At 39.0% G+C, this 27,555-nt stretch overlaps 2 protein-coding genes across 2 annotated transcripts in view; one reads left to right on the top strand and one right to left on the bottom strand.

Moving 5' to 3' along the window:
• Window positions 1–13,039, top strand: part of LOC115260131 (uncharacterized) — a 43,274-nt gene extending 30,235 nt beyond the window's left edge. Inside the window, exon 3 of the mRNA XM_029861040.2 lies at window positions 12,277–13,039. Coding sequence (XP_029716900.2) covers window positions 12,277–12,466 — 190 coding nt within the window. The 3' untranslated portion in view covers window positions 12,467–13,039. The remainder of the gene's footprint in view (window positions 1–12,276) is intronic.
• The window catches only part of LOC109430547 (uncharacterized), a 776,197-nt gene that overhangs the window by 456,639 nt on the left and 292,003 nt on the right, over window positions 1–27,555 (bottom strand). The window lies entirely within an intron of this gene.

The following is a 27,555-nucleotide window of genomic DNA, read 5'->3' as shown; positions in this document are numbered from 1 at the left end:
ATCAGGTAGCTGCCTCAACTAGCTAATGCCAAACCGACCGATGGTTTAATGCATCCGTAATTAGCTTAATGAGCTTAGCACTATTTGCACCGTTGGTTGACTGCCACTACCATTGCTGCTGTTGCTTTTATTGTTGACGACTGGCAGTGGATTGAAGTTGTTTGCTCACGGTGCGACGAATTCAGCGAATTAATGGACGCTTGTTAGCTGTCTGTCACCTAGCCAACAACGGATCAGCAGACCAACAATGACAGCCAGCGGAGTGGCAAAGGCGATTCTCGAAGAACTACACCCACCCAGCATGCACCACCGCGCGCACCAAGAGCAGCAGAGGTCCGGTGTGGCCCCGCTTCGAGCACTTTAGACACAGCTCAGCTGATCTTGAAAAAAGCTTTCATGTGTATGCGCGGAAATTGTGTAACAAGCCCGTGGTGGCCGGCCATCTGTCGTGGTCATGTCGTCGTCGCCGGCGTTGTGATGCTTGTCGTCATCAGAAGCATGACCAACGACCCAGAGAGCAAGCAGCGTGCTGTGCTAGGTTAGTTACCTAATGCTACAGATAGGTCCCTGCACTGTTGCGCATCGTCGCTGGAGGGAGATTTTGCTGATTTGGATTTACAGGTGGATGGCACATTAAGGCCCACTGGGGGGCAACGAGGGGAGTGTTTGTTGTGCTGGGATAGCACTTTAATAGGTCAAGCGAGTCAGCAGATACGAGCAAAGAAAGATAGATGCTTGTTCTATGGCAATAATGGGTGACGTAAACTTCAGACTGTACCTAATTGGAAATGTTACAATATTTACGTAAGAAACGTTGACGTAGTATTTGGTGATTAGGGAATAACTTGTAATTTAACTCCTGATGGATTATTTCGAATATAATTGATGATTCAAGCCTGTCTACTGCTACAGCAATAAAAGCAGACCAGAAAATAATTCAAATTGATAACGATACTTTTTTTTTTATTCTTTATTTACTTATTCTAATTTCACAGCTCTTTTGTTCACTAGGGCACAACTAGAGCAGGGGCATGTTGAGTGCTACTTATGCTGTATTTACAACAAGCTAGAAGCTTTTTTTCTGGAGTTGAACCAGGGGATCCTGAATCAAGATGCCCTTACGGTTGCAGGGACATCAGACATATGCATATAGATTTAAAAATACGAATCCATCTCCATTGGCGAATCTAGCTTTTTCTTTTTTCTCGCTCATCCTCCTTGATGCACAGAACACGAGAAAGCGCGGGATGCAAAAGGGTGCCGTGGAGCCCATTTCCATCCTTCTCTTTCTCGTATTTGATTATGAGAGTGAGCAAGAAAAAAGATTCGCCAATGTCCATCTCTTAAATTTGAAGAAATTTCTACATATTCCAAGAACTTGTGAGGGTGAGGTGTAAAGACACTTTAAGCATTTTTGCACTTTTTAACCGGTTAGCACCCAAAAGGTGTCTAATTGATATTTTCATAAAAAATATTATCAACCGTCAAGTTAAAAAATCGTAATTAATCCACCTTGCGATGATGTCTCGTGCCTTCGAAAACCTATTCACTTCACACACGAAACCTATTCATTCCTATCACACTTTCATACGTTTAAGAAAAATCCATTTCATGACACCAAAAATCATATCGTTTATCTGGCTTTTGATGTTAGAGCCTTAAAAGCCTTAAACTCTTAAAAAAGCGCAATCTTGAATTTTCAGCCGTTATTTTGGATTTAAGACCGCCATCTTGGATATTCTGGTTGCCATTATGGACTCCAGACTTCTTCCCCATGGGGTCTCCAGTTAGCCTAGTGGTTAAGGCTATGGATCGCCAATCCGGCAGGTTCGATTCCCGTTCCGGTCGAGAAAATTTTCTCAACTCCCTGGGCGTAGTGTATCATTGTGCTTGCCACACAATGTACAAATTCATGCAATGGCAGGCAAAGAAAGCCCTTCAATTAATTACTGTGGAAGTGTCCTAAGAACGCTATGTAAGTTGAGGCAGCCTATTTATTGCACCCATAAATAAATAGAAACGCTCCATAGAAAATCAAAAAGCGCTCTATAAAGAATGAACATATGTTCCATGAAAATGTGAAATGTTATCCATAAGTTATTGAAAACGTGCCATACTTTATAAAAAATGTACCGGTAAAACATAAAATTTTCTCATTAAAAGTAAACTTTTGCACCAATAAATAATACTGAAATGATCCAAACATAAATGCAAATGCTCCATAAATAATTAAAGTTGTACCCATAGAAAATTGCATATTGTTCCATAGAAAAATTAAATTGCACCATAAAAAATTGAAATTGCAAGAGTTCTCCAAACATATTAACAAACTGCACCATAGAAAACATGAATTGCTCCTTGAAAAATTGAAAATCTTCCAGAGATAGCATTTTCTCATAATATTATTCGACAGGGCTGAATTTCTTTACATTGCACTGCTTTAGTGTGCAAATTATTTAAGTTATGGTGAATTTTCAATTTTTATAGAGCAAATTGCATTTGATGTGGTGCAGTTTGATAGTACTCATGGAGCATTTGTCTATTTTCTATGGTGCAATTTCAATTTTTTATTTTACAATTTGATTTATCTATGGAGCAATAGGGTAATTGATCCGATCATGGAGGAGTTAAGCGCTGGGTTCATGTTTAAACCACAATTGTATCGCCCCAAGCAAACTTTTTACATGGATTGAATTGAAAATAATAAAATCCATCCTTAATCTACGGGAAAATAACGAAATATTGCCACTTTGATGTTGTTATGAGCATTTTATTCGTTTTTATCTGAAAGAACATTGTGTTCCTAATGTTGCGGTATGTGTTCCTAATGTTGCGGTATTTTGTTCCTATTGTTGCGGTATCCCATTGAAATCATATGGGATACCGCAACATTAGGAACACTACAGCAACAATAGGAACACAGCAGAAAACACATTTAGGAAAATATTTTTTTTTTAATACTTTTTTGGGCAAATCTTAAGCAAACAAATGGTGCAATCTCATAATTTAAGCACCATACATCTATTAAAAATACCTTTTGGTAACATTTCAGTCGAAAAAGTTCTTAATTGCCATTACCGCAACAATAGGTACTACCACAACGGTGGGAACAATTACTCTATTCAATTTTCTATGGGCACAATTTTAATTTTAATGGAGCATTTTCATTTTTTCTTTGGAGCATTTGTATTTTATTATGGAGCATTTCAATATTATTTATTGGTGCAAAATTTTACTTTTAATGAGAAAATGTTATGTTTTACCGGTACATTTTTTAAAAAGTATGGAACGTTTTCAATTATTTATGGGTAACATTGCACATTTTCATGGAACATATATTCATTCTTTATGGAGCGCTTTTTGATATTCTATGGAGGGTTTGAAATTTGTTATGTTTGCAATAACCGTTTGAAGACAGGCAGGCCAAGTTCCAATGCGAACGTCGAGCCTTAAAGAAGAAGAAGATCATCTTCCCCATACCAGATATATCCAATTTGAAAGGTTTTCTAGAGCCTCAAACTCCATGAAATGGCCGTCATTTTTGAACTCCGGACATTTTCTACACATAAAATAAAATATACCCATATTTCATGAGTTTAGAGGCTAAACCTCCATTAAACAGCTGCCATTCTGGTCGAAATTTTCGAACTCCGGGCATCTTTTTCATACCAAATATACCCGTATTGAATGGCTTTAGAGCCTACAACTCCATTCAACAGCCATTATATTGAATTTCGAGCCACTGCCTTCGATTTTAGACCGCCATCTTGGATGTTTTGGTCGTCGTTTTTGGACTCCAGATAACTTCCCTATACAAAATACACCCATATTGCACGGTTTTAGAGCCTAAAACGCCATTAAACAGTCATCATTATGAATTTTTAGCGGCCATCTTGGATTTTAGACTGCCATCTTGTATATATTGGTCGACATTTTTGGACTACCATTTTGCATATTACATGGTTTTAAATCCTTAAACACCATAAAACAGCCGTCATCTTGAATTTTGAGCCGTTATCTGGATTTTAGACTGCCATCTTGGATATTCTGGTCGGCTTTTTTTACTTAGAACATCTTTCCCATACCAAATATGCCCATATTGCATGGTTTCAGGGCTTAAAACTCAATTAAACAGCCGCCATTTGGAATTTTAAGCCGCCATATTGGATTTTAGACTACCATCTTGGATATTGTGGTCATAATTTTCAAGCTTCGGAAATCTTTCCAATACCGATATTGCATGCTTTTAGTGCCTAAAAGTCCATTAAACTGCCACCATCTTGAATTTCAAGCCGCCATCTTGGATTTAAGACCGCCATATTGGATATTCTGGTCGCCATTTTTAGACTACATACATATTCCCAATACCAAATATACCCATATTGTATCGTTTTAGGGCCTAAACACCATTAAACAGCCACTATCTTGAACTTGGAGCCGCCATCTTAGATTTTAGACCGCCATCTTGGATTTCTGGTCGCCATTTTTCAACTCCAGATATCTTCCCTATACTAAATATACCCCATATCGCATGGTTTTAGGTCCTATTTAATTCTTTTAAACAGTCACCATCTTGATTTTGGAGCCGCCATCTTGAATGTTAGGCTGCCATCTGGAATTTTGGGCTGACATCGTGGAATTTTGGTCTCAAGTGTTGATTTCCTCACAAAATTCGTCAACCATGGCTACAAAAATCGTCGAGTTTGATGTGTCGCATGATGGGGCTTGGTTCAGTTTTATATACGGCCAGCTCTACCGGTGCTGGTCTGGATCACTGAAATGACCATAACTCCGGAACGACTTGACCGATTCGAATCATTTTTAATCCGAAAAATCGGCCAATGAGAAGTGCCTTACAAGCAGGGATACCAGATGATTTTTTGAAAAATCTGTATCACTATTTTCAAAAATCTGTATCCCATACAAAATTTGGAAGAAAAATCTGTTCCCATACAACAATAAAATGGCTCTTCTAGCTCAAAAATCTGTATTTCATATAAACGAAATCTGTATGGAAGCTCAAATATCTGTATAATACAGATAAATCTCTATATATGGCATCCCTGCTTAAAAGTGAGTGAACTTATTTTGCGCACAGACATACACACATATACACATACAGACATCATCTCAATTCGTCAAGCTGAGTTGATTGGTATATGTGACTTGACCTTCGGAGGTTTCTATCGAAAATTTGTTTTTGGCGGAGATACGGGCCTAAAAATGACATGTTTTTGAGGGGGTGACCCCAAACTTTTGATCGGGAGTGTAAATAAATCCCAAATAAAAGAGTCTTAAATGGTTGTAAGTTTCTATACAAAAACCATCTAACAGTCACTAACAGTTCGATGGTTTTTGCTTTCTAAGAGAGACAATTACATGTTCTTTCACATGCATAAAAAGAAATTTGCATATACTTGCCTATAACTAAGCTACAAAGAGCCTGCGCACTTTAGAATCGGTACACTTTCAACCGGCTGCAGATAAAAAACGGTTTAATCTAGAAAAAAAATGTTGTAAGAAGCAAATGCAGCTTATATATTGTATTTTGTAGGAAAAATACGAAAAATACAGTTTTTTATTTCTTCAAGATAAAATTTTGACCCGATTGTGAAATTCATGCCATTTTGTTCTGCACAAACCAATGATCGTCATCTTTTGCAAATTTCACAAATTACGGGCTGATATTTCCACAAGAAACAAAATTATATTTATCAAAGATATGCTCAAAACAAGTTACGACATTAAACTCTTGACAAATATGGTTCACAAGACCATAATGAACTTATAGCCTTATTGTCCATTCACGTTATATTCAAAACATAGTTTTACTCAAAGTAATTTTTTATGAAAAAATATTTCCTGGGATCGTTTTTTGGATCTACAATTCAAGTAGCCCAACTTAATTCATATTGAAACTTGTATTATTTTTGGAATTATTAGCAGTTTTCTCTAACAGTTGTCGGAAATTAATAGTCATAAGGCTAATTCCTCATAATAAGCCTAAAATAAAATAGTTTTCATGGATAAAACACTGAAAACCATATAGATTATGGAACTATAGATGTGATTCTATGATCACAAATAAAAAACTTCTGAGTAGATTCAGTTTTATTGAAACAATCGTTGGATATTTCACGCCATCAAAACACATCCAACGAATTTCGTCAGCAATAGTCCATACAGCTTTCGAGCCACGATTATTTATATTGTTCTGCATCAAATCATTGGTTTCTTGTATACCCATACTATTCGTATAGTATCCTTCCCGTATGCGTATTAGCCGAACTAAAGTTTATGCGAAAACAACTTTTTTGACCTTAAATATCTATGCAAGTCTTTGATTTTCCATAAAACCCTTCAAAGGCTTACCATAGCTATATTAGAAATTTTAGAACACTCATGGAATATTTTACCTCCCTCAATCAACAATCATAATACCAACAACTATTCTATACTGCGTAATTGATGGGTTTGGTACATAATTATATATTCCTAAACAAATCTTGAATCTGACAATGACTGGTTTTTGCTCAATGTGTGCAGAAAAAACTGGCAATTTTTACGAATTCAGATCAATAGTTTATCTAAAAATATAGAAACAGGAAATTTTATATTTTTTCCTACAAACTACAATAGATAAGCTTCAATTGCTTCTAACAACACTTTTTTCCAAGTGACACCGTTTTTGAGCGGCAGCCGGTTGAAAGTGTACCGATTCTAAAGTGCGCAGGCTTTATGCTTGAAATATGGTCCAAAAAAATATAAAACCGTTATAACTATTTTATTTTTGAAATTAGCGGGATGTCATGTTCGGAGAAATTGTGTATTTTATTATTTTCTAGAACTTTGTTGAACATGACAAAAATGTAGAATCAATTATTAGAAAGATACAGCGAAAAACCCCTTTTCAAGGGGCTGATGATTGAAAAGGTAACGTATCTTGAAAAGTAACGGAGTTACAAACTTGGCGTCTTCGACAAAGTTGCTCCAAACAACATTTTCTACAAATTTTGTGAAGACGCCAACCTTGTATCTTGAAAAATTCAAAAAATAAATTTTCTATCTGATTGATTGATCAATTTTCACAATGGTTCAAAAGAAGCTCCTTGTGACAGTGAAAAACTTTCTCGAAGACACCACGACGCTAAACGTCATAGTTAAAAAGTTATTAATTAAGCGCGCTAAAATAACGAAATCAGCCACTGTGCAACGGTGTCTTGTCCGATCCTATTCGGGTTGTTGCTGGAATGAGGCAAGAATATATACTATCACGGCTGATTTTCTACATATTTCACTGAATTCTAACTTCTGTGGCATAGTTGGTCAGAGTGCTGGACTAGCGATACGGAGTCGTGGGTTCGAATCCCACCACCAAAACAAGTGGTAATTTTTTTCACAAATTTATCTCTCAATTTATCAACGCACACTGTGTCTCGAAAAAAAAAATGAGTTTTGCCTTTCTCGTACACTAAGTGTACTGGAAAGGCTATATGTTCACTCCAAAAACGACTTTTTGATAGAAAGCTCGGAGGGTCGAATCACATATACCAATCAACTCAGTTCGACGAATTGAGCAAATGTCTGTATGTGTGTATGTATGTGTATGTGTGTATGTGTGTGTGTATGTGTGTATTAGACTGGGTCAACAAAGTCGATTTTTTGGAACAAAGCTTTTTCGATTCGTTTTAGCGTCCAAAGCAACTGTGCAAAATTTGGGAGCGATTGGTTGCTTCCCCGTATTCCGCATTGCGATTGAAATTTGTATGGAATTTAGTATGGGAAAACGTGCTTTTTTGCATTTTTCTCATAAATTGAAATTTTTCGTCTAAAACAGTCTAACCAATGACGGTAAAGTATAGCCTAGGATATGCCGAAAAACTTTGCCGAAGACCACAATGTGATCCGAAACTTGTGAAAAAAGTTATAACGTACAGATTGCCCAGTGGTGCTTAACATTTAGCATGTAAAGGAATAACATCAATAATAAAATCTCAATTTTTGGTCTAAGTTACTAGGCCAATAACTTTTTTCCCAAGCGTCGGATCACTTTGCGGTCTTCGGCAAAGTTTTTCGGCATATCCTAGGCTATACTTTAACGTCATTAGTTACATGGTATTAGACAAAGGAATTCAAGTTATGAGTAAAATGCAAAAAAGGACGTTTTCCCATACTAACTTCCATACAAATTTCAATCGCAATGCGGAATACGGAGACGCAACTAATCGCTCCCAAATTTTGCACAGTTGTTTTGGGCGCTAATACAGATTTAAGAAGCTTTGTTCCGGCTTGATACGATCAAATTTAAAGTTTCTCCATACAACGTTGACCCACTCTAGTGTGTATGTATGTCTGTGTACAAAAAAGGTCACATCACTTTTTTGAACTAAACCTCAACCGATTCTAATGACCGATGGTTCATTCGACGCGGAATGTGGTCCCATTGTTTCCTATTGAAAATGGTTCGGATCGGTCCAGCCGTTCCGGAGTTATGGCCATTTAGGTGTTCCGGACCGGTACCCCAGGAAGGGGCCAGATATGAAAACGCTACAAACCCATCCATGCGACACTTCAAACTACGGCATTTTCGATAACTTGATGAACGGTGAGCAGAAAAATGGTCTCAGACCATATCTTAACCGGTAGTGTCCCGGAGCCGGTTCCGGGTGTCCCGCCGGAAGTGGCCAAACATAAAAGTGCACAAAACTCATGCATGCGGCATATCAAACCGCAGCTTTTTCGATACCCTGATGAACAGTAAGAAGGAATACATCCTCAGACTATATCGGAACCGGTAGTATTCCGGAACCGGTTCCAGATGTCCCGCTGGAGGTGGCCAAGTATAAAAGTTAACCAAACCCATGCATGCGACATATCAAATAGTGTTTTTTTTGACATCCTGATGAAAGGTAAGCAGGAAAATATTTTCAGACTAACTTGAACCGGTTGTGTTCCGGAACCGGTTCCGGGTGCCCTGCCGGAAGTAGCCAAATAAAAAATTGAACTAAAACCTTGCATGTGACATATCAAACCGCGGCTTTTTCGATAACCTGATGAACAGTATGCAGGAAAGCATTCTCTGAACATATCGGAACCAGTAGTGTTCCGAAACCGGTTCCAGTGTCCCGCCAGAGGTGGCCAAGTTTCAAAGTTAACCAAACCCATACATGCGACATATCAAATAGTGGTTTTTTTGATATCCTGATGAACAGTCAGCAGGAAAATATTCTCAGACCATATGTATCTGAAGCGGTAGTGATCCGGAACCGGTTCCGGAAATGGCCAAACAAAAAAGTGAACCAAACTCATGCGACAAATCAAATCGCGGGTTTTTAGGTATCTTGATTTGGCAAAAAAAAAGTTTCCGGCCATATTTGGAACAACCGGTAGTATTCCTCACTGATTAAGGGTGCCCCATCGGAAGTGGTCAAATGTAAAGGAGAACCAATCCCATAAATAGCTGTTTTGGTAACCTGATGAACTATTAACAAGAGAAACAATCATAGACCACACTTTGGAAAACCAATACTGTGACGAAACCGGTTCCAGGTGCTCCGCCGGAAGTGGTCAAATGTAGAACGGAACCAAACGCATGCACACCGCGCATTAAATACACTAGTTTACAGCATTTTTGAACTCGGTGAGCTGATGATCATTTTTGGTGTAGAATCATGCCCTGAGTTCGAACACGCGAAAGAAAAAAAATACAGTAGAGCGGAACTTTTTCGACATTCCATACAAGGTTGATGATTTGAAATCAATTTTTGTTTTATTTTTAAGCAAAGTCGCTCACTTCAAACATCTCATTCTCCGTAATGAATTCTCAGATTGAACTGAAATTTTTACTGTAACTCGCCTACATATGATATGTCAAATAAACGTCGAGAAAGAATTTTTAAGTCGATTTTTTCTTATTGAAAAAAATACATTTCTTCAAAAAATTTTGGGAATTTTGCTAAAATTTAAGAAGATCGTCCCTAAAACTCGCCAATATCTTGAATTTCATCAATCTGACGCAAAACATATTTTCAGATGATCGAATGGTATTGTATTCAGCTTTTAATTTATGGAAAAAGATTTTAAATTTGTTGAATAAAACGCAATATAATTGAATTTTAGTAAATTACATATTTTGAAAAGTTGCAAAACTCGATATTGAGCTAAAACTCAAAAACTGTTCTTCTTAAAATTTTTTGAAGGTCGGTTTCGAAATCAGCACTAAATTGTGCTTCAAAAATTTTGGTCGTTGACAGAAGTTCACGAATTTCGTTTTATTTTGTAAACTTGTGATATCGGCTTTTTAGATGACGCGCAGAACGGTCAGTAAGAGAAGTCTCAGGCCACTTTAAGACTACCGGTAGCGTACCGGAACCACTTTCGAGTGTCTCGCCAGAACTGGCGAAATGCACAAATAAGTGTTTGACAGTACACCAAATAGCAGCTTTTTTAAATACACGATGATCGATTCGTAAGAACATAGCCTCAGACCATATTTTAGACAACCAGTAGTGTCCCGAAACCAGTTCTGGGTGTCCCACTGGAAGTGGTCAAATGTAAAAGTGATCTATACCCACCCATGCATGAGATAAATCAAATCGTGTTGTTTTGGGTAACCTAATGAACGTTAGCAATGAAATAGTCTCAGACTATATTTGGGAGACCCGGTGTACTCCGGAACCTGTTCCGGTACCGCATCGAAAGTAACCAAATGTACCATGCAACATATTACATCACGGCTTTTTGAATGACCCGAGGAACGGTTAACTAGAAAATAGGCTCACACCACATTACAGACTACCGGTAGGGTTGCACAACCAGCGTTTGGTGCTCCGCCGGAACTACGAAAGTAAATAAAACCAATGCAAGCGATAAATATGTGTAAGAGAACAAAATCTTACAAATTAAACCCACATACAAACAGACGTCGCACTATACTCACTACCTATCGCTCTTGTTTTCAACGGTCAATAAGATACAGCCCAAATGTTCAGAAAAAAAATTGTGATCTGTGATTGTGTAAAGAGTTATAGCTTAGCTTGTTAGTATCGTCTTGATATTGATCAGCCTCCAGTGTTAGTGAAGGTGCTCAACAAAGTGCTCAAGCAGTCAACTGAGAAGTCTGATATTTTTCAGCCCTGCTTATACGTTGAACATAATGTCGGACTATGTGCAATCAATAAGTTTTAAGTCAATTCAAAGATGTCTGATAAAATGCTTGCTTTTCTATAAAAATATTTGGATTCAGAAACACTTTGACTTACGTTGCCAGAAAGATTGTGAGAACATGTTCGACGAGAAAGGCACTATAACCACTAGGTGGATTAATTTGGGTTTTTTAATATCTTTTATGCAATTCAGTATCATAATTTACATTTTATATAACTCATTTTGGTATCATAATGGCCAATTTTTCCGGACTGGTTCATTATGCAACTGAAATGAGTTGCATAATGAAAAATAGTTGCATAATGTTCATAATGCAACTCATTTGAGTTGCATTATGAACATTATGCAACTCAAATGGGTTGCATTATGAAAAAATCATTGCATAAAATTTTGTATGGAACTCGCTGCAAAACTCGATTTTTTCAGCACTCTTCGTATTTATCCAACTCGGCAAGCCTCGTTGGATAAATGTACAACTCGTGCTGAAAAAATCAACTTTTTGCAACTCGTTTCATAAATAACTATTGGAGGATCGACTGAGGATTTTAATCTACGATTTAAACAACTACGCAGTCTTTTAATATGGGAAAACGAGGTTTATTATTTGCCCGACGATTCGATACTGGGGTTTTTGTGTCATCTTCAGGGGTACCCAGGGACATGAAACTTATTATAAAATTCCACTTTGTATCTATGTATCGAGGTAACATTGCTAAAAAGCCGCAAAAGTAAATTTCGATGGCTTAGGGGGTCCACTACTAGCACCCAAACCCTACTATTTTTGAATCGTACATATATCCAATTCCATTTTCCATGTGCAAGTCAGCATAGTACTTTTTTCGAATGACTACGGAAAAAATATTCACAAGTTTTGCTCTATTATACATACAATTCAACTAAATATTCACCATAAGCGAACAAAACGAAACAAAACCAATCAAACAAACGCCGCAATGTATGCTTCCACGAAAGCTTCATTACCTGTTGGAGGTGGTCTAAATTGCACTTCACCCGTACCACATATTGCGGTTTTCCGTGCCTAATGCCATCGGAACGCTAAACCACGCACTAACGTTCTCCTCGTTTCTCTCCATCTCCCCATTCCCGCAGGTCCACAACGCTATCACTGACGATGGCAGTCAGCCCAACCAAGTGGCACTTTGCGGCCCACATGGGTCAACTGTTGCGAGACGCCGGAGACAGTTTGGTCACACCGATGGGCTGCTCGCACCTTTGGCCCAGCTGTCCGTACAGTTCGAAAAAGTTGCTCAAACTCACCAATGTGGTCCAGCTGAAATGATGCCGGGAGGCCACTTCCGGATGACGATGACGGCGGCGGAAGTCCGAAGAAGAGCCCGTTTCAGAATGAGGTTTCTCCTCTACCAGAGCAATTTGAAGGGGCCATCACATAGCACCAGCCATCGCGTAACCATCACCATCCAGTTTGAAGCCATACATCACCGGACGATGCCACCCTAATTCAAAGTGCAAATATTGCAAACCCCACTGGGCAAAGCAGAGAGAGATTTGCCCGCTCATTAGCCACCAATGAATTCATATCCTGGCTTCATTGTTTGCCTTCTTATGGAGCGAGACCACGTTGAAGGATTAGTATGATTGTGGGTATGATTGTGCGTTCCTGTGCATATGGAAATGCCGGGGGCTGTGTGAGTGTGTGATTGAGTGACTTTTCACCCATGGATTAATACGCGGATCATTACCAGCGTATGCTAATGTGATTTTATACTCTAACTGCTGTATATATGTAGGTAGAATTAATAATGAGACAGTAATTGCACTGTTATGAGTGAAATAAATAAAAAAAGGAAGCAATGTGAATTTTAAAAAGGATTGTAAATAAACACAAATTAAATACTAGTTGACAATTTATTGAAAATCTGTTAATGCGCCTGGCCATAAACAATATGCACTGTAAGTGTAAATATGTACATATTGAAATCAGAATTTGTGGCAAGTAATTATCTAGGTGAGCAAACAACGAGTTTGTGCTAGTTGATGTGAACTGTGGTTTGTAATGTGTTGTAATTAGTGTGTTATTGCGGTCAGAACGATTTAAAACCATGGATCTAGATAATTATCAATGATTTTCTTATTTATGGTATTTTATCTTAACTAGAACATAGCAAAATTTTTTGCATAGTGTTCTATGAATAATTCGACTATTTTGTGCATGCACCTCGATCAGACGTCAAAACTTGTGTACCGTAAACTGGGATAATATTGGTCAAAAACTTTGGAACGGTAGAGGCTGGCCAGCAACTCCTATCCCAACCTCCGCATGGTCCCGTCCAGGCTGCAAATACGACGAAGTTGAATATAATAACATAATATTCTAAAATCATGACTTCACTCTTCAGCAGTCACGCTGTTGAACTTTGTACGTAACATTGAAAAAAACCTCGCATTTTCTACACAAATCAGTGTGGTGCTGGTAGCAGTGGCCAATTTTTGGATGATTAAGAACTTTTCTTTACTAGTGCATTGTTTCTTCTAAAACTTATACTTTATTTTTTGGTAATATCTACAAAACTATCGTAACAAATCATAGCTGAACTCTTTTGGAATTAACAAACTCTTTTTAGGCCTAACCCATAATTTTCATAACTTCCTTACAAATTTTCTCCAGTAGAACATAATGGAAACCCTCTGAAGATTTTTTGAAAATGTCTAGGATTGTCTTCTATGACTAACTAAAGTTCTTTTAATAATTAATCATCCATTTTGTCTATGCTCATTAGCAATCTTGGAATGTCCTGGATATCTATTTCTTAAAGAATAAACCTTCAGTTTATCGTTCCGAGTATATCCTTACCGAAATTTTCCAAAAGACAGTTTTATATACTCCTAATACTGCATATACTCATTTCAGAACATAATCTAATAGAAATGTCAATTGACGTATTCCCGGAAGGATCATTAAAAGTATTTTTGAGGGTATTCTCGTAGAAGCCATGAAACTACCACTGCAGAAAACCCTCGAAGTAAACTCAGGGAAGAAATCCCTGGGGGAATTCTTAAAGATATTTCCGAACTCTCAAATGATGGCATTCTTGGAAATACCCTAGAATTCACCTGAAGGAAATTCTGGACGAATAGCTGGAATGTATTCAAAAAGAAATGTCTGGAGGAATTCAAGAAGGAAGTCGTGGTGTTCTAGAGAAATTCCGCAAGGAAACCCTAAATGAGTTCCTGAAGAATTTCGTGGAGAAATGTCTGAAAGCGCTTCTAGCATATAGGACTTGGGTACTCATATGTTTAAAGTAAATCACAGTGACTGTGGAAAAATCAAACGATATATTCCTGAAAGAATCACAGAACGAAATTCCTAAGAAACTCCTTTACAGGAGATGCAGGGGGTACTTGAAGGAATTAATGGATGGATTCATGAATAAATCTGTTGATGATATCCTTAAAGATTTCTCAGAGATAATTGTTAAGAAAACCCTGGAAGACTCTTCGTGGAGAATTGCCTGTCTCCTGTGTCCCTCTTAAATTAACTTAAAGAATTCCAAAATAAATCACTGAGAGAATTAATCAAGGAATCCTTCTAGTAATAAAAAAACTTCATTCCTTAATTCCTGGAGTGTGAAGAATTAGTCTTAGTTAAAATGCACGAAGAAAAAAAAAAAAGAAATAAAAAAAAGGAATTCTCTAGAGGATAGAATTCCAGCAGGTATGTCTGAAGTAAACCCTGTAGGTATCCCTGGGAAAATCCTTCGAGCAATTATGGGAGGGATCCTTGGAAATATTTCTGAAGAAATCTCTTGAGGAATTCCTGAAGGAATTAGTAGACAAATTTCTGGAGGAATCCTTGGAAGAATTTCTGGAGAAACCTTTAAAGGAATTCTTGGAGAAATCCCTGGAGGAATTCCTGGAGAAATGCTGAAGCAATTCCTAGAGCAACCTCTGAAGGAAATCCTTGAGGAACTTCTGGACAAATTCTTGATGAATCCCTGGAAAAAAATGTTGGAGGACTTTCCGAAAGTATATCTGGAGAAAATCCTGAAGAAAGCGATAGAGGATTTTTTGGAGTAATCGCTGGAGGAATTTCCGAAGAAATAACAGGATGATTTCCTCGAGGCATGGAGAATTTCCGGGACGAATTCCTGAAGCAATCCCTGGATGAATTCCAAGATGAATTTCTCATGGAATATCTAGGGGAATTCTGGGAGGAACCTATGGAAGAACAATCCCTGAACAATCCCTAGATATATTCTTGGAGAAATTCCTGGATGAATCCGTGGACGATTTCCTAAAGGAATACCTGGACGAATTCTTGCAGGAATACCTAGAGGAATCCCGTGACGAATTCCAAGAGAAATTCCTGGAGGAAATCCTGGGAGAAATGCTTGGAGAAATTTCTGAAGAAACCTTTTGAGGAATTCCTGGAGGAATGCTTAGAGAAAATTCTGAAGAAATTGTTGGAAAATTCCTAGAGAAATTCCTAGAGGAATTCCCTGGAGGAATCTCTGGAGCAATCCCTGGAGGAAATCCTGGAAGAATTCCTGGAAGAATTCCTGGGCGAATCCCTGGAAAATTCCTGTTGGAATTCCTGAAATTATTTCTGAAGAAATCCCTGGAGGACTTCCTGAAGAAATTCTGGAAGAAGTACTGTAGGACTCTCCGAAGGAATTCCGGGATCAATTCCTGGTGAAACCCTTGGAGGAATAAACACGTTCTGTTTGATGGAAGAATGCCTAGGGTAATTTCTGGAGGAATTCTTGGTGGAACTCCTGCAGGATTCTCAGGAGAAATGCATGGATGAAACTTCTGGTGGAACTTCAAGAAGAACTCGTAGAGAATATCCTGAAAGAATACCTGGAATAATTTGAGGATAAATTCGGGGAGGATTTCCTGCGGGAATTTCTGAAGGAATCCTAGGAGGATTTCCTGGAGCAATTGCATTGGTAGTTTCTGAAGGAATTCCTTGAGGTATTCCTGGAAGAATTTCCGAAGTAATTCCTGTAGTAATTTCCGAACCGAAGGAATTCCTGGAGGAATTTTCCGAAGGAATTCATGGAGGAATTTCCGAAGGAATTCATGGAGGAATTTCCGAAGGAATTCATAGAGGAATTTCCGAACAAATTCATGGAGGAATTTCCGAAGGACTTCATGGGGGAATTTTCGAAGGAATTCCTGGAGGAATTAATTTACGACCCACAGTTTGGGAAACCATGATATAGAGGAACTCCTGTAGGACGCTCTGCATAAATTCCATGAGAAATCACTAGAGAAAATCCCTAAAAGAACCCATGAAGATTTCCTGGAAGAATCGCTGGAGCATTTTCAGTAGGAATCCTTGAAGAAATTCCTCGAGGAATCTGTAGACGAATTCCTGAACGATTCCCTGTATGAATTTTTAGAGAAATCCCTGCAGGAATCCCAGAGAAAACGTGGAAAAGTTTCAAGAGAAATTTCTTAAGGAATTGTTGGAGAAATCCTCGGAAGAATTCCTGAAAAAATCCAAGAAGCTATTTCTGAGGGAATTCCAAGACGAGTTTCTGAAGAAAGGAAGTATCAAAGAAATCGCTGAAATTCCTGAGCAAATGTAAAATTTGATATTCCTTAAAATTTCTAAAAAGAGTACGTAGAGGAACTCTTGAAGGAATCTCTGTAGCAGTTCCAGAAGGAGTCTTAGAAGCAATCTTAAGAGGATTTTCTAAGGAAATCTCCCACTAGTTCCTCGAGGAAGTCTTGAATTGATACCTCGAGGAATTTCAGAAAGAATTCCAGGAGGAATTCCTAAAGGCATCCAAGAAGAGTTCTTGGGATCATTTTAAAAATAATATTTGCAGTGGTTCCTGAAAGAATCACAAAAGGAATTCTCGGGTGAATTCCTGGAGGAATTCTTTGGAATACTTCTGAAAAAATCCCATTAAAGGATCCCGGTAGCAATTCATCATTACGTCCATCAGTTTTCCGGCATTTCCGACTCCCTTTCCCTCCTCTATCCCGCTTCTTTCGTATGCTCAATACATGGAATGTCATCCCCCCGCTTCGCTAAACGATGGTCGTCATATTTGAATGACCCCGAACATTGACAGTGTAGACATCAAGAACCATGCGGCTCCATGTGTGCCTCAATCAACTTGGAATCACATGGCTGGTAATAAAATCACCCGAAAACCTTAATTGCAAGCAAGAAAACCCGGAAGTTGTCAATTTTTATTGGGAAATCAAAAGATTTTCCGTGGGTTTGGCAGCTTAGCTTCTAGAAGAATGTTTTATGCAAACATATTTTGACATCATTCACCTATAGCAATAATGTAGTCCCATTCAGGAATGATTTTATGAGTTGGGCCATTTTACCCCATCTTGGCATTATGGGCTCTGTTCCCCTACAATAGAACCAATCTAGAGTGGGGTGCTGCAAAGAGGAGAACTGCTAAACAATCAAATCTTCAAATGGAAATACAAAGTATGCCGGGACAGCTAGGTAGTATTTTAATAAAGGTACTGTGAACACTTTCCAATAAATCTCCTTGCAGTTGCACAGTTCTATGGTTCTCAACCCAAAAATTGCATCAAAAGTTATGACTAAGTTTTTTTTATTCTCGTGTCTAATGTTTATACTTGTTTCTTTCAAATCACCAATCTTGATGAACTCCTGGCTCCTCGTTGAATGAATCTCTTACTAGAAATGAATTCTTCATAACTCGAAATGGAACGTCACATAGCTGATGTCCCTTATCATCAGCTGGTCAAAAATAAGGAAACCGTACCCGTCCGACCAACGTTTCTAATTTACTCATCCCATTTGACCGGGAGCTGGAAAGCTCTCTGATAGCGTATTTGTTCGTCTAAAAGCCACTCTCGCACACACGGGAGGACGACACACATGACCTCACAATGTAGGTAGGTAGCTGATGCTGGAATCGTGTCCCTCCCGGTGCGGTGTGTGGTCCGGGTGCCATTCGTAATTCATGGAATCATTCGTCTTAATTTAATCCCCAGTAGCAAAATGGGAAAAATCCAAAGGCAACCTTTGGACAGCAGCTGGACTCTGGAGCACACACCACCACACCGGTTGGTCGTCCGTCCGTAAAGGTCCAGGTCTGCTGCCTGCCTGCTCGATGTGTTCAGCACCGAAAACACAGCATCCGAGTCAACCCTATCAACCGAGCGGATTACAAGTGGTTTATCGCACGTGTGAATGTTTCTGCTTTCGCTTGCTCGGTGTTGCTGATCCACTACTGCTTGGTGGTGACCAATGGGTTCTGTGCGGCTCGGCTCGCTTGGTATGGAGTTAGGGGTTCAGATGATTTGGTCAACAGAGCGATGCAACACCATTGGATATAGAGAAATGGCGCTCCCAGAACCAACGGCAGAGGCAATGTTGTTGAAGAAAACCAAACTCGTTCGCTTCACAGGTGTCATTTGACTCCGGGAATCTCTGAAAGGTGATATGCTATTTCATGATTGCTGTTTATTTCAAGATGTGTTTTTTTCGTTGTGACTATCCATGAAATAATTTGTCCTCAAATTAAAGATTTATTGATGATTTGTAATTCATTTGAATTTTACGTAGTCACTTGGCTTTGTGACCACGAGGTTAGTTGGGAATGAAAATTCAATTCTTGCTCCAGTCGGGATAACAATACAATACATTTTTGTTTTTCGTAATTCGCAAAGTGTTAGGCGGTCACTCTGATTGAAGACGGCGATGCATATTTTTATCAACGGCTGGATCAATGAAATCTGTTTAAAATTCATTTAAATGATCGTGCATATGAAGTTTGCAGCTTCATGCTTATATGGGAAAACGTGGCCAAATGTATGCAGAAATCCTAAGTTTTTGAATTTTGCTGCTAGGTGGCACTGTTAGCGTTTAATAATCAAACCCTTTTATACTGTTGTAGGTGACTATTTGCCAAACAACTTAGTCGAAGATCGTAAAGGAATCCGACGTCAGTGTAAAAAGTTATACCCTATGTAAAATGAGGTAAAACTTTATTGTTGTTTTTCCAGTATGTGTACAGGGATTATATCAAAAATGAAATCTCAATACTTCGCCTCACTTTGCCTAGGGTATAACTTTTTCACATACGTTGGATCACTTTGCGGTCTTCGACGAAGTTCTTTGGCATATAGTCACCTACAATAATACTAAAGGGTTTATTGATTGAACGCTTACAGTGCCACCTTGCGGCAAAATTCCAAAACTTAAGATTTCTGCATACATTTGGCCAAGTTTTCCCATACAAATTTCAAGCTCGTTGAGCGCACCCTTAGGCCTAATCAATTTTACTCAAATTCTAAGGCTCCAAAACATCTGATTCAGGAGGTAAGACTTGGATTTTTCGAAATTTTTGTTTTTCATATAAGTGTTGGCCACCTTAATGGGCATCATGCAGGGTTTCGATGGTGATAGTTTCAGGGTTTGTTCCAAGAAATGATTCGAGAATTCCTATTTTGAATATTTTGAAATTTTTACAGATATTTCTGTAAGGATGCATCGACGAATCCCTTCATAAATTTTGCTATAGCGTCCTTCAGTGATTCCATCAACAGAGATCCTGTTAGGTATTTTTGCAAGTGATCCTTCAGAAATTTCTTCAGGGATTTCTCCATATATTCCTTCAAGAATTGCACTAGAGATTGCTCCAATAATTTCATCTGGAATAATTCGAAGCATTTCAGCAGGAATATTTTCCAAAAACCCTTTCAGAAAAAAATGTAAGAGACTATCTGAAAATTAATCCAGGTATTCCTTAAAACAAAATATTCTTTTTGTAGTTTATCCAAAGATTCCAACAACAATTCTTTCAGAATTTATTGCAGACATGGATTTCTTCATATTTATTTTCTAGATATTCCTACAGTACTTCCTACAGGAAATATTCAGAGATTCCCTTTGGTATTGCTTCCAGGATTCCTTCTGGGGTTTCTTCAGGAATTCATCCAGGGATTCCTCCAGAAACTGCTACAGGGATTTCTCAAAGAGTTCCTCCACGAGCTCTTCTTAGGATTTCTCCAAGAATTCCAGCTGCGGTTTCTTTAGGAATTCTTTCAAGAATTCCTCCAGTGATTCACCCAAGAATTTCTTCTGTGATTCTTTCAGGAACAACTCCAGGAATTATTTTAAGAATTCCTTCAGAAGTTCCTCTTGGAATGCATTCAGGAATTCCTCCAGGAATTAATCCAGTATTTCCTCCATGGACTGTTAAGGGATTCCCTTTGGAATACCTCTTGAAATTGCTTCCAGGATTACTCCTAGAACTTTTTTTCAGGAACTCCTGCAGAGATTCCTACAGGAACTGCTACAGGGACTCCTCAACGAGTTCCTTCACGAGCTTTTCTTAGGATTCATGCAGGCTCTCTCCAAGAATTCCATCTTCAATTTCTTCAGGAATTCTTCCTGGGATTCATCCAGGAATTCCTCAAGGGATTCCTCCGCGAATTTCTTCAATAATTCCTCCAGGAATTATTCCAGGGATTTCTCTGGGAGTTCTAGCCGGAATTCCTCGTAAAAAAATCCAAAGATTCTTACAGAAATGCCTCTAAAGACTCCTGTAGGAATTCCTCCAGCAGTTTCTCTAGAGATTCCTCCAGGATTTGATTTTCTTTAGGATATTCTCAAGGGATTTAGCCAAGAAATCCTCCAGGGATTCCTACAAGAATTTCTCAAGGGCTGCACTCGGAAAATTCCTTCTGTGATTCTTTCTGAAACAACTTATTTGAAAAATTCCTCCCAAGATTCCCCCAGAAACTCTTCTCAGGATTCCTTCATGAATTCCTTCTTGAATGGGGCACGTTCGGTGTAGTACTAGATTTGTAGTAATGAGCTGAATTTTAGTATGGTGAGAAGGTCAGTTCTCCGTTTCTACAATGAAAAGGTGCAAAAAGCGTGGGTATTATGATTCCTTGCCTAATTTGATGCTGTTTGAGCAAAACTTTGGATAACTATGTTGTTTATGTTGCAAGAAATGGAGGAAACAACAACACTGTTGCCCAAAGTTTTGCTCAAACAGCATTAAATTAGGCAAGGAATCATAATACCCACGCTTTTTCCATCATTTCATTGCAGAAACGGAGAATTGACCTTCTCACCATACTAAAATTCCGCTCATTACTACAAATCTAGTACTTCACCAATCTGTCCTATTCTTTAATTACCTCCTACAGGAATTAAATCAGTACTTCCTCCCGGAACTGTTTAGGGATTCCCTTAGCAATTCCATTTGAAATTGCTGTCGGGATTCCTTCTGGAGTTTGTTCAGGAATTACTCTAGGGATTTCTTCAGGAACTGCTATAGGGATTACTCCACGAACTCGGATTTCTCTAGAATTTCTAAGAGGATTCAAACTGCGATTTCTTCAAGAACTTTTCCTGTTATTCCTCTACAAATTTCTTAGGAGATTCATCCAGAAATTTCTTCAGGAATCCCTCCAGGAATTCTTCCAGGAGTTTATCTTGGAATTCCTGCAGGGATTTCTCTAAAAAATCATCTTGGAGTTCCTCCAGAGACTCCTCCAGAAATTCCTCTAGAGATTTCTCCAGAATTTTCTCTGGAAATTCCTTCAGGAATTCCGACAGGCATTCCTCTAACATATCCTCCACAGATATGTCCAAGAATTCCTACAGGTATTTTTCCAGGGATTCCTCCAGGGTTTTTTCCATGCATTGCGTCAGGACTTCCTTCATGCATTCCTCCAGAGATTCCTCCAGAAATTGCTTCAGAGTTTCCTCCAAGAATTCCACTAGAAATTCTCCTAGGCATTCTTCCAGGAATTGATCAAGGCATTTTTTCAGGGAGTCCTCCTGAGATTGCAGATTTCTCCAGAAATTCCTTCAGATATTCTTCCAGGACTTGCTTCAGGGAATCCTCCAGGAATTCCTCCAGGAATTCTCCAGGAGTTCCTCCTGGGATTGCTTCTGGAATTCTTCCAGGAATTCATCTAAAAATTGCCCCAGGAATTTCTTCTGGGATTCCTCCAGGAATTTCTTCAGGGATTCCTCCAGGAATTTCACCAGGAATTAATCTAGGAAATCCTTCATAAATTCTGTTAGCAATTCATCCAGGAATTTCTCCAGGAACTTCTTCAGGGATTTTTCCAGGGATTTCTCCACGAATTTCTCCAAGGATTCTCCCAGTGATTCCTTCGGAAATTCCTTGGATGATTTCCCCAAGAAATCCTCTAGAAATGTAGGAGTGTAGAATTAGCTTTAAGTTAAAATACACATTTCAAAAAATTATAAAAAAAAATAAATTTCGTTCAGAGTTCATCTAGAGCATTCCTCAAGAAATTTATCCAGTATTTTTTTTTAAGAATTCCTCTAGAGATTCCTCCAGGAATTCCCACAGGAATTCCGCCAGGCATTTCCCCAGGAACTTCTGCTGGAACTCCCCCACGAATTTCTCATACTTCAGAAATTATGTTAGCAACTTGTCCGGGAAATCCTCTAGAATTTCTTCAGAAATTCTTCAAGGAAACTGTCCAGGGATATCTTTGGGAATTTTTCAGAGATTCTTCCAGGTATTTCTCCTGGAATTTCTTCGGAAATTCCTTCAGAAATTGTTTTAGGGATTCCTCCAGAGATTTCTCCACGAATTGCTCCAACGATTTTCCCAGAGATTCTTCCAGGTATTTCTCCTTTCTTTCACGAATTTCTCAAGGGATTTTCTTCAGAAATAGAAAAAAAAAATAATAGAAATAGAAATCTCCCAGAATTCCTCTAGTGATTCCTCCAGAAATTCTTCCATGATTTTTTCTTGAGATTCCTCCAGGAATTCCTCCAGTAATTCCCACAGGAATACCAATAGGAATTCCTCCACGCATTCCTCCGGGATTTTATCCAGGAATTTCGCTAGGAACTCCTCTAAGAATTACCCCAGGAATTTCTTTAGGAGTTCTTCTAGGAATTTCTCCTGGACATGCTTCAGAAATTATGTCAGCAATTCCTGCCGGAATTTCTCCAAGAAATCCTCGAGCGATTTTTTTCAGAGATTCATTAGGTATTTTTCAGGGATTTCTCCAGGAAATTGAACCAAGGATTCCTCCAGAGATTCTCCAGGGAATCCTCCAGAAATTCCTCCAAGGATTGTTCCAGGAAATCTTTTAGGATTCAGATTTTTTTCCAGAAATTCCCCCCAGAATTCCTCAAGAAATTTCCCTGATTTTTTGTTGACAACCCCCCCCCCTCAAAAGTTTTTTGCTGGATTTTGCATTTTCAGGGGGGCAGACAAAAAATATTTATCAAAATTTCGGGTTTTGCAAAAAAATCTTTAACAAATCCGATGACCTTTTTATATTTTTCAGATTAAATGCTTTATTATTTTTATCCCCCTACTCGACCAGCCAAAAAGTGGTGGGGCAAAAAGCTTAATAAATATTTTAACGGCCTTATGACATTTTTCTATTCAATTTCATCGTTTTACGTTTAGTTATAAAAGCGAGTAGGTATAAATTTTTTAAGGGTGCTTGCACAAAGTCTCCTTCTGGAAAACGGGCGCTCAGGTTTGCAGAAGCCGCTCCCTTTTCCTGTCAGCCCACGACCAGAGTTCCTTCTTCTTCTTCTTCTTCTTCTTCTTCTTCTTCTTCTTCTTCTTCTTCTTCTTCTTCTTCTTCTTCTTCTTCTTCTTCTTCTTCTTCATGGTTCGACGGTTGCATTGGAACTTGGCCTGTCTTTCTTTTGAAGGGCTTTCTTTGCCTGCCTTTGCATTGATTTGTACATTGTGTGGCAAGTACAATGATACACTATGCCCAGGAAGTCGAGAAAAATTTCCCGACCGGAACGGGAACCGAACCCGCCGTCTCCGAATTGGCGATCCATTACCCAGCCAACACGAAGTCGTATATGATGTAGAATAAGATGCTAAAGTGGAGGCCATATGCGTACATGCTCCTATTTAACCGTGTGTCAAGTGTACGCATATCGCCCCGACTTTTGTATTTTATTCAACATCATATGCGATCGTGTGTTGGCTGGGTAGCCTTAACCACTAGGCTAACTGGAGACCCTAGTTCCTACCAGATTTGATAATCCGATTCTCCCAAAGGTGTTTCGCCAGTAAGATGTTGGAAGAGGAGTTGTTGGTCAGAGGCCAGTCAGTGGTCTCAATGGGATCAGAACAATGCGATACTTAGCCTTTATTGTACCGGAAAAAAAGGAAATTTGATGAGAATTTCATATCACAAACTCATTAACGGTAAAGAGCACTTTATGGAATCGCCAAAATTGATAAAGAGATCGGTGAATATCTTGCATAATCAATTCAAACAATCCCATTTAAATCATCCGAAATCGTGGAGAAATTATTCATATTTCAACAAACGAAAGTCAGCTGATTATCATAAGCACTGCTCAATTTGCACAATAATTGCTCTCTAAGTGGTAGGATTTCCGCTCTGACAGGAAAATTATTGCCAGAGTAGTGTATTCACGCGACCAACGGGTAGCCCGATAGCTCATCACGGGATTACCAATGGCGGAGGCCGCAAAAAAAATAGTGCCCTACCAGCATCCGAAAGCTTCTGATAAAAGGAAATTTCGCTGACCGCTTTCCACCCCAGTAGTCGGGACCGCATCCTGAAGCAGGACCTATTTGCCGCTCGGACTGAATGGGAATAAGGACAAAAAGAAGCGACAACATGAATCAAACTACAACCGGAGTAATCCTACCTCCCCTTATTGAACAATCATCCCCCCGAAAGGTGATGCGGTGGAAGGCGAAGGGACAGAGGTAGCCACTGTCCGAGTTCTGTACCGAGGATAAGTTGGAAGATTTATGGCATTCAACAGCTTTGTGTTGTTATCGCAGAAACCGTTTGGTTCCCGTCCGTTCGTTCGTTGTTTTTCTGAACCTTCGGTGGCGGTGGCTGTGCCAGGTGCGCAGAATAGCCCAGTTGGTGACCCCCTTTCAGATCGCTTCCCGATATATCCGCATCGGCCATTCTGGGGAATTGTTTGTGAGCCATAACAGCTGCGCTGCGCGTTTGGATTCACATTTCTGGCGGAGTTAACCCCCGAAATGACCATGAATTACCTTATGTTGCTTTTCGACTGCCGGTGGTGGAGTTGGATTTTTCCGATATGCTAAAATGTTTCCTCGGTTTTATGTAACCTCTCGTATCTCAGTAGTGTGTTGTCTTAGAGTTGACTGCACTTTATTTTCAAATGTAGGTACAACAAGTTATTGTTTACAGCATACATTAAAGCACATCTGTTAGTTTTTCATAAAAATTCAGATATAGATATCTTCTTTAAACTCTAAGAATTAAGCAGAGTTCTAAACTGCCGTAATTCTGCAAAGTGACGTAAGCGACATTGATAGTTTTGGCCCATTTTTTGGTTATTATGCATAAAACTCTTGTTCATCCTCTAAGTTTCTTTCCATAGATGATAGATTATGACTTGATCTTGCATTCTAATACAGCAGGAATACCACAGTGTTATTTTAACACCAGATGTTATATATAATTAAGGGTATGCGGTATACCGAAAAGTTCCGCCAAATACCCCTCGAAACGAAATTCCGCGGAATTCAACTAGGCGAAATTTATGATTTTGAATTTCGTTTCGTTTCGTCAAATTCAAAAAATTTCGCTTTCAAAAACTACACTTTGACGAAACAAAACGAAATTCCGCGAAACTACCAAATAATTTCGAAAACAAATACGTAGTGTGAATGCTAATCGTTTAAAAATCTTCCTCATCTTACTGATAAAAATTACAACAATATCTCGAAATGTTTGAAGTGATAGGATAAAGTATAAAATATAGGATAGAAGATAGTTCATGTTCTAAGCCAACTTAATGAATGCCATAAAGATTTTAACCACGTGGAAACGCACCTGGATTGTTCTAAGAAAAGTTGGATGACAATAGACAAGGGTCGCAAGGCTCAAGTTTGGGAAACGATGCTATTAGAAATCGAATCGCACCCAAGAGATATCTTTGGGAAAATATCTGTGCAAATACAAAAAAACGGCAGTTGATATAAAAGTTTTCGACTCTGGAATTAGTATTTTGACAAAATTGCAAAATCCCGGAAAACTTTATGAAGGGACTTTTACACATGGCTGGGGCTGCATAAATAGAAAAAGGCATAGAAGAGGAAAATTTATGCATAAATTAAGTTTGGGCTTAAGAGAGAATCAAGTTCGCGAAAACAGGCCTTACGCCTGGGAATTTGAGGTGGGGCTAAGCGAGTTTCCAGAAAGTTCCCTGAGAGTCCGAAAAAGGGGGTCCTAAGGGGTTTCAGTAAAGTTTTAAGGGATCATTTTAGGGGATTTGAGTAGCCTTTTAAGGGCGTTCTGTCAAGATTTGTTTGCGTTTTAATGGGATTATGGGGAATTCAGGGGCACTTTAATATATGTAACCCTTCAGCGCGTGCGCTGTTGTAAAAAGTACAACACTACCAAAAAAACCTCGCTTTTCATATACAGCGCGAGCGCGGTGCAGTTTCAGTTGCTTGATGGCACGCGTCCTGGAAGGTTAAGGGGCTTAAAGGATAATTCAAGGGATCTCAGTAGCCTTCAAAGGCCGTAGCAAGGGGCGCTTCAAGGTATTTCAGAGTCATTTAAGAGAGTTTCAGGGTGTTTCAGGATAATTTTAAGGGCGTTCCTAGAGGTTTGGTTGCATTTCAGGGGCGTTTTGAGGCATTAAGGTCAGAGTTAGGGGGGTTTCAAGAACACCTTTAAATCAAAGGGTATTTCAGGGGCGTTTCAAAAGATATTGTGATGGGATCCTAAAAACTTTCTGAAATTTTCTGAAATACCTCCAAGATCCCCTTGAAACCCCCTCGGGCCCCATTGAATGCACCTGCGAAGCTCCGAAACCCCAGAAAACGCTTCCGTAACACCTCTGAACCCCGCCGAAAATGCTCTGAAACATCCTGAAATGCCTCTAAAATCCACCTGAAACCAACTCGGACCCACTTGGGCTCCATGTGACATACCTGAGAGGCTCAGAAACCCCCAAAAACGCCTTCGCAACGCCTCTGAAACCAGCCTAAAATGATCTGAGACTTCCTGAAATGCCTCCGAAACCCCCTTAAGACCCACTTGGACCCCATATAACGCACGCGAGACCTTCGGAAACCCTCTAAAACGTACCTATAACGCATACAAAGTCCGTCGAAAATCCTCTGAAACTCTCTGCAATTCTTCCGAAAACCCCCTCAGACCCCCAAATACGCAACTGAAAACTTCTGGTACCCCGTTGAAACCCCTTGGGCACCCTGAAACGCCCCTGTAATCTTCCTTTGCTCTTCCCTAAAAATACTCTCTAGTCACCTTTGCAATAGTTCCCGTCATTATTAAATTTTCCCATGCACAATATTGTTTCTGAGTAGCTTTCCCCAGGGCATAAAAAAGTGCATAAATCAAAAGTGCAAAAAAAGAGGTAATAGTGTATATTTCGAC

Source organism: Aedes albopictus, chromosome 2 (assembly GCF_035046485.1).
Source record: "Aedes albopictus strain Foshan chromosome 2, AalbF5, whole genome shotgun sequence".
NCBI classification, from domain to species: domain Eukaryota; kingdom Metazoa; phylum Arthropoda; class Insecta; order Diptera; family Culicidae; genus Aedes; species Aedes albopictus.
This window is presented reverse-complemented; position numbering and strand designations above follow the sequence as displayed.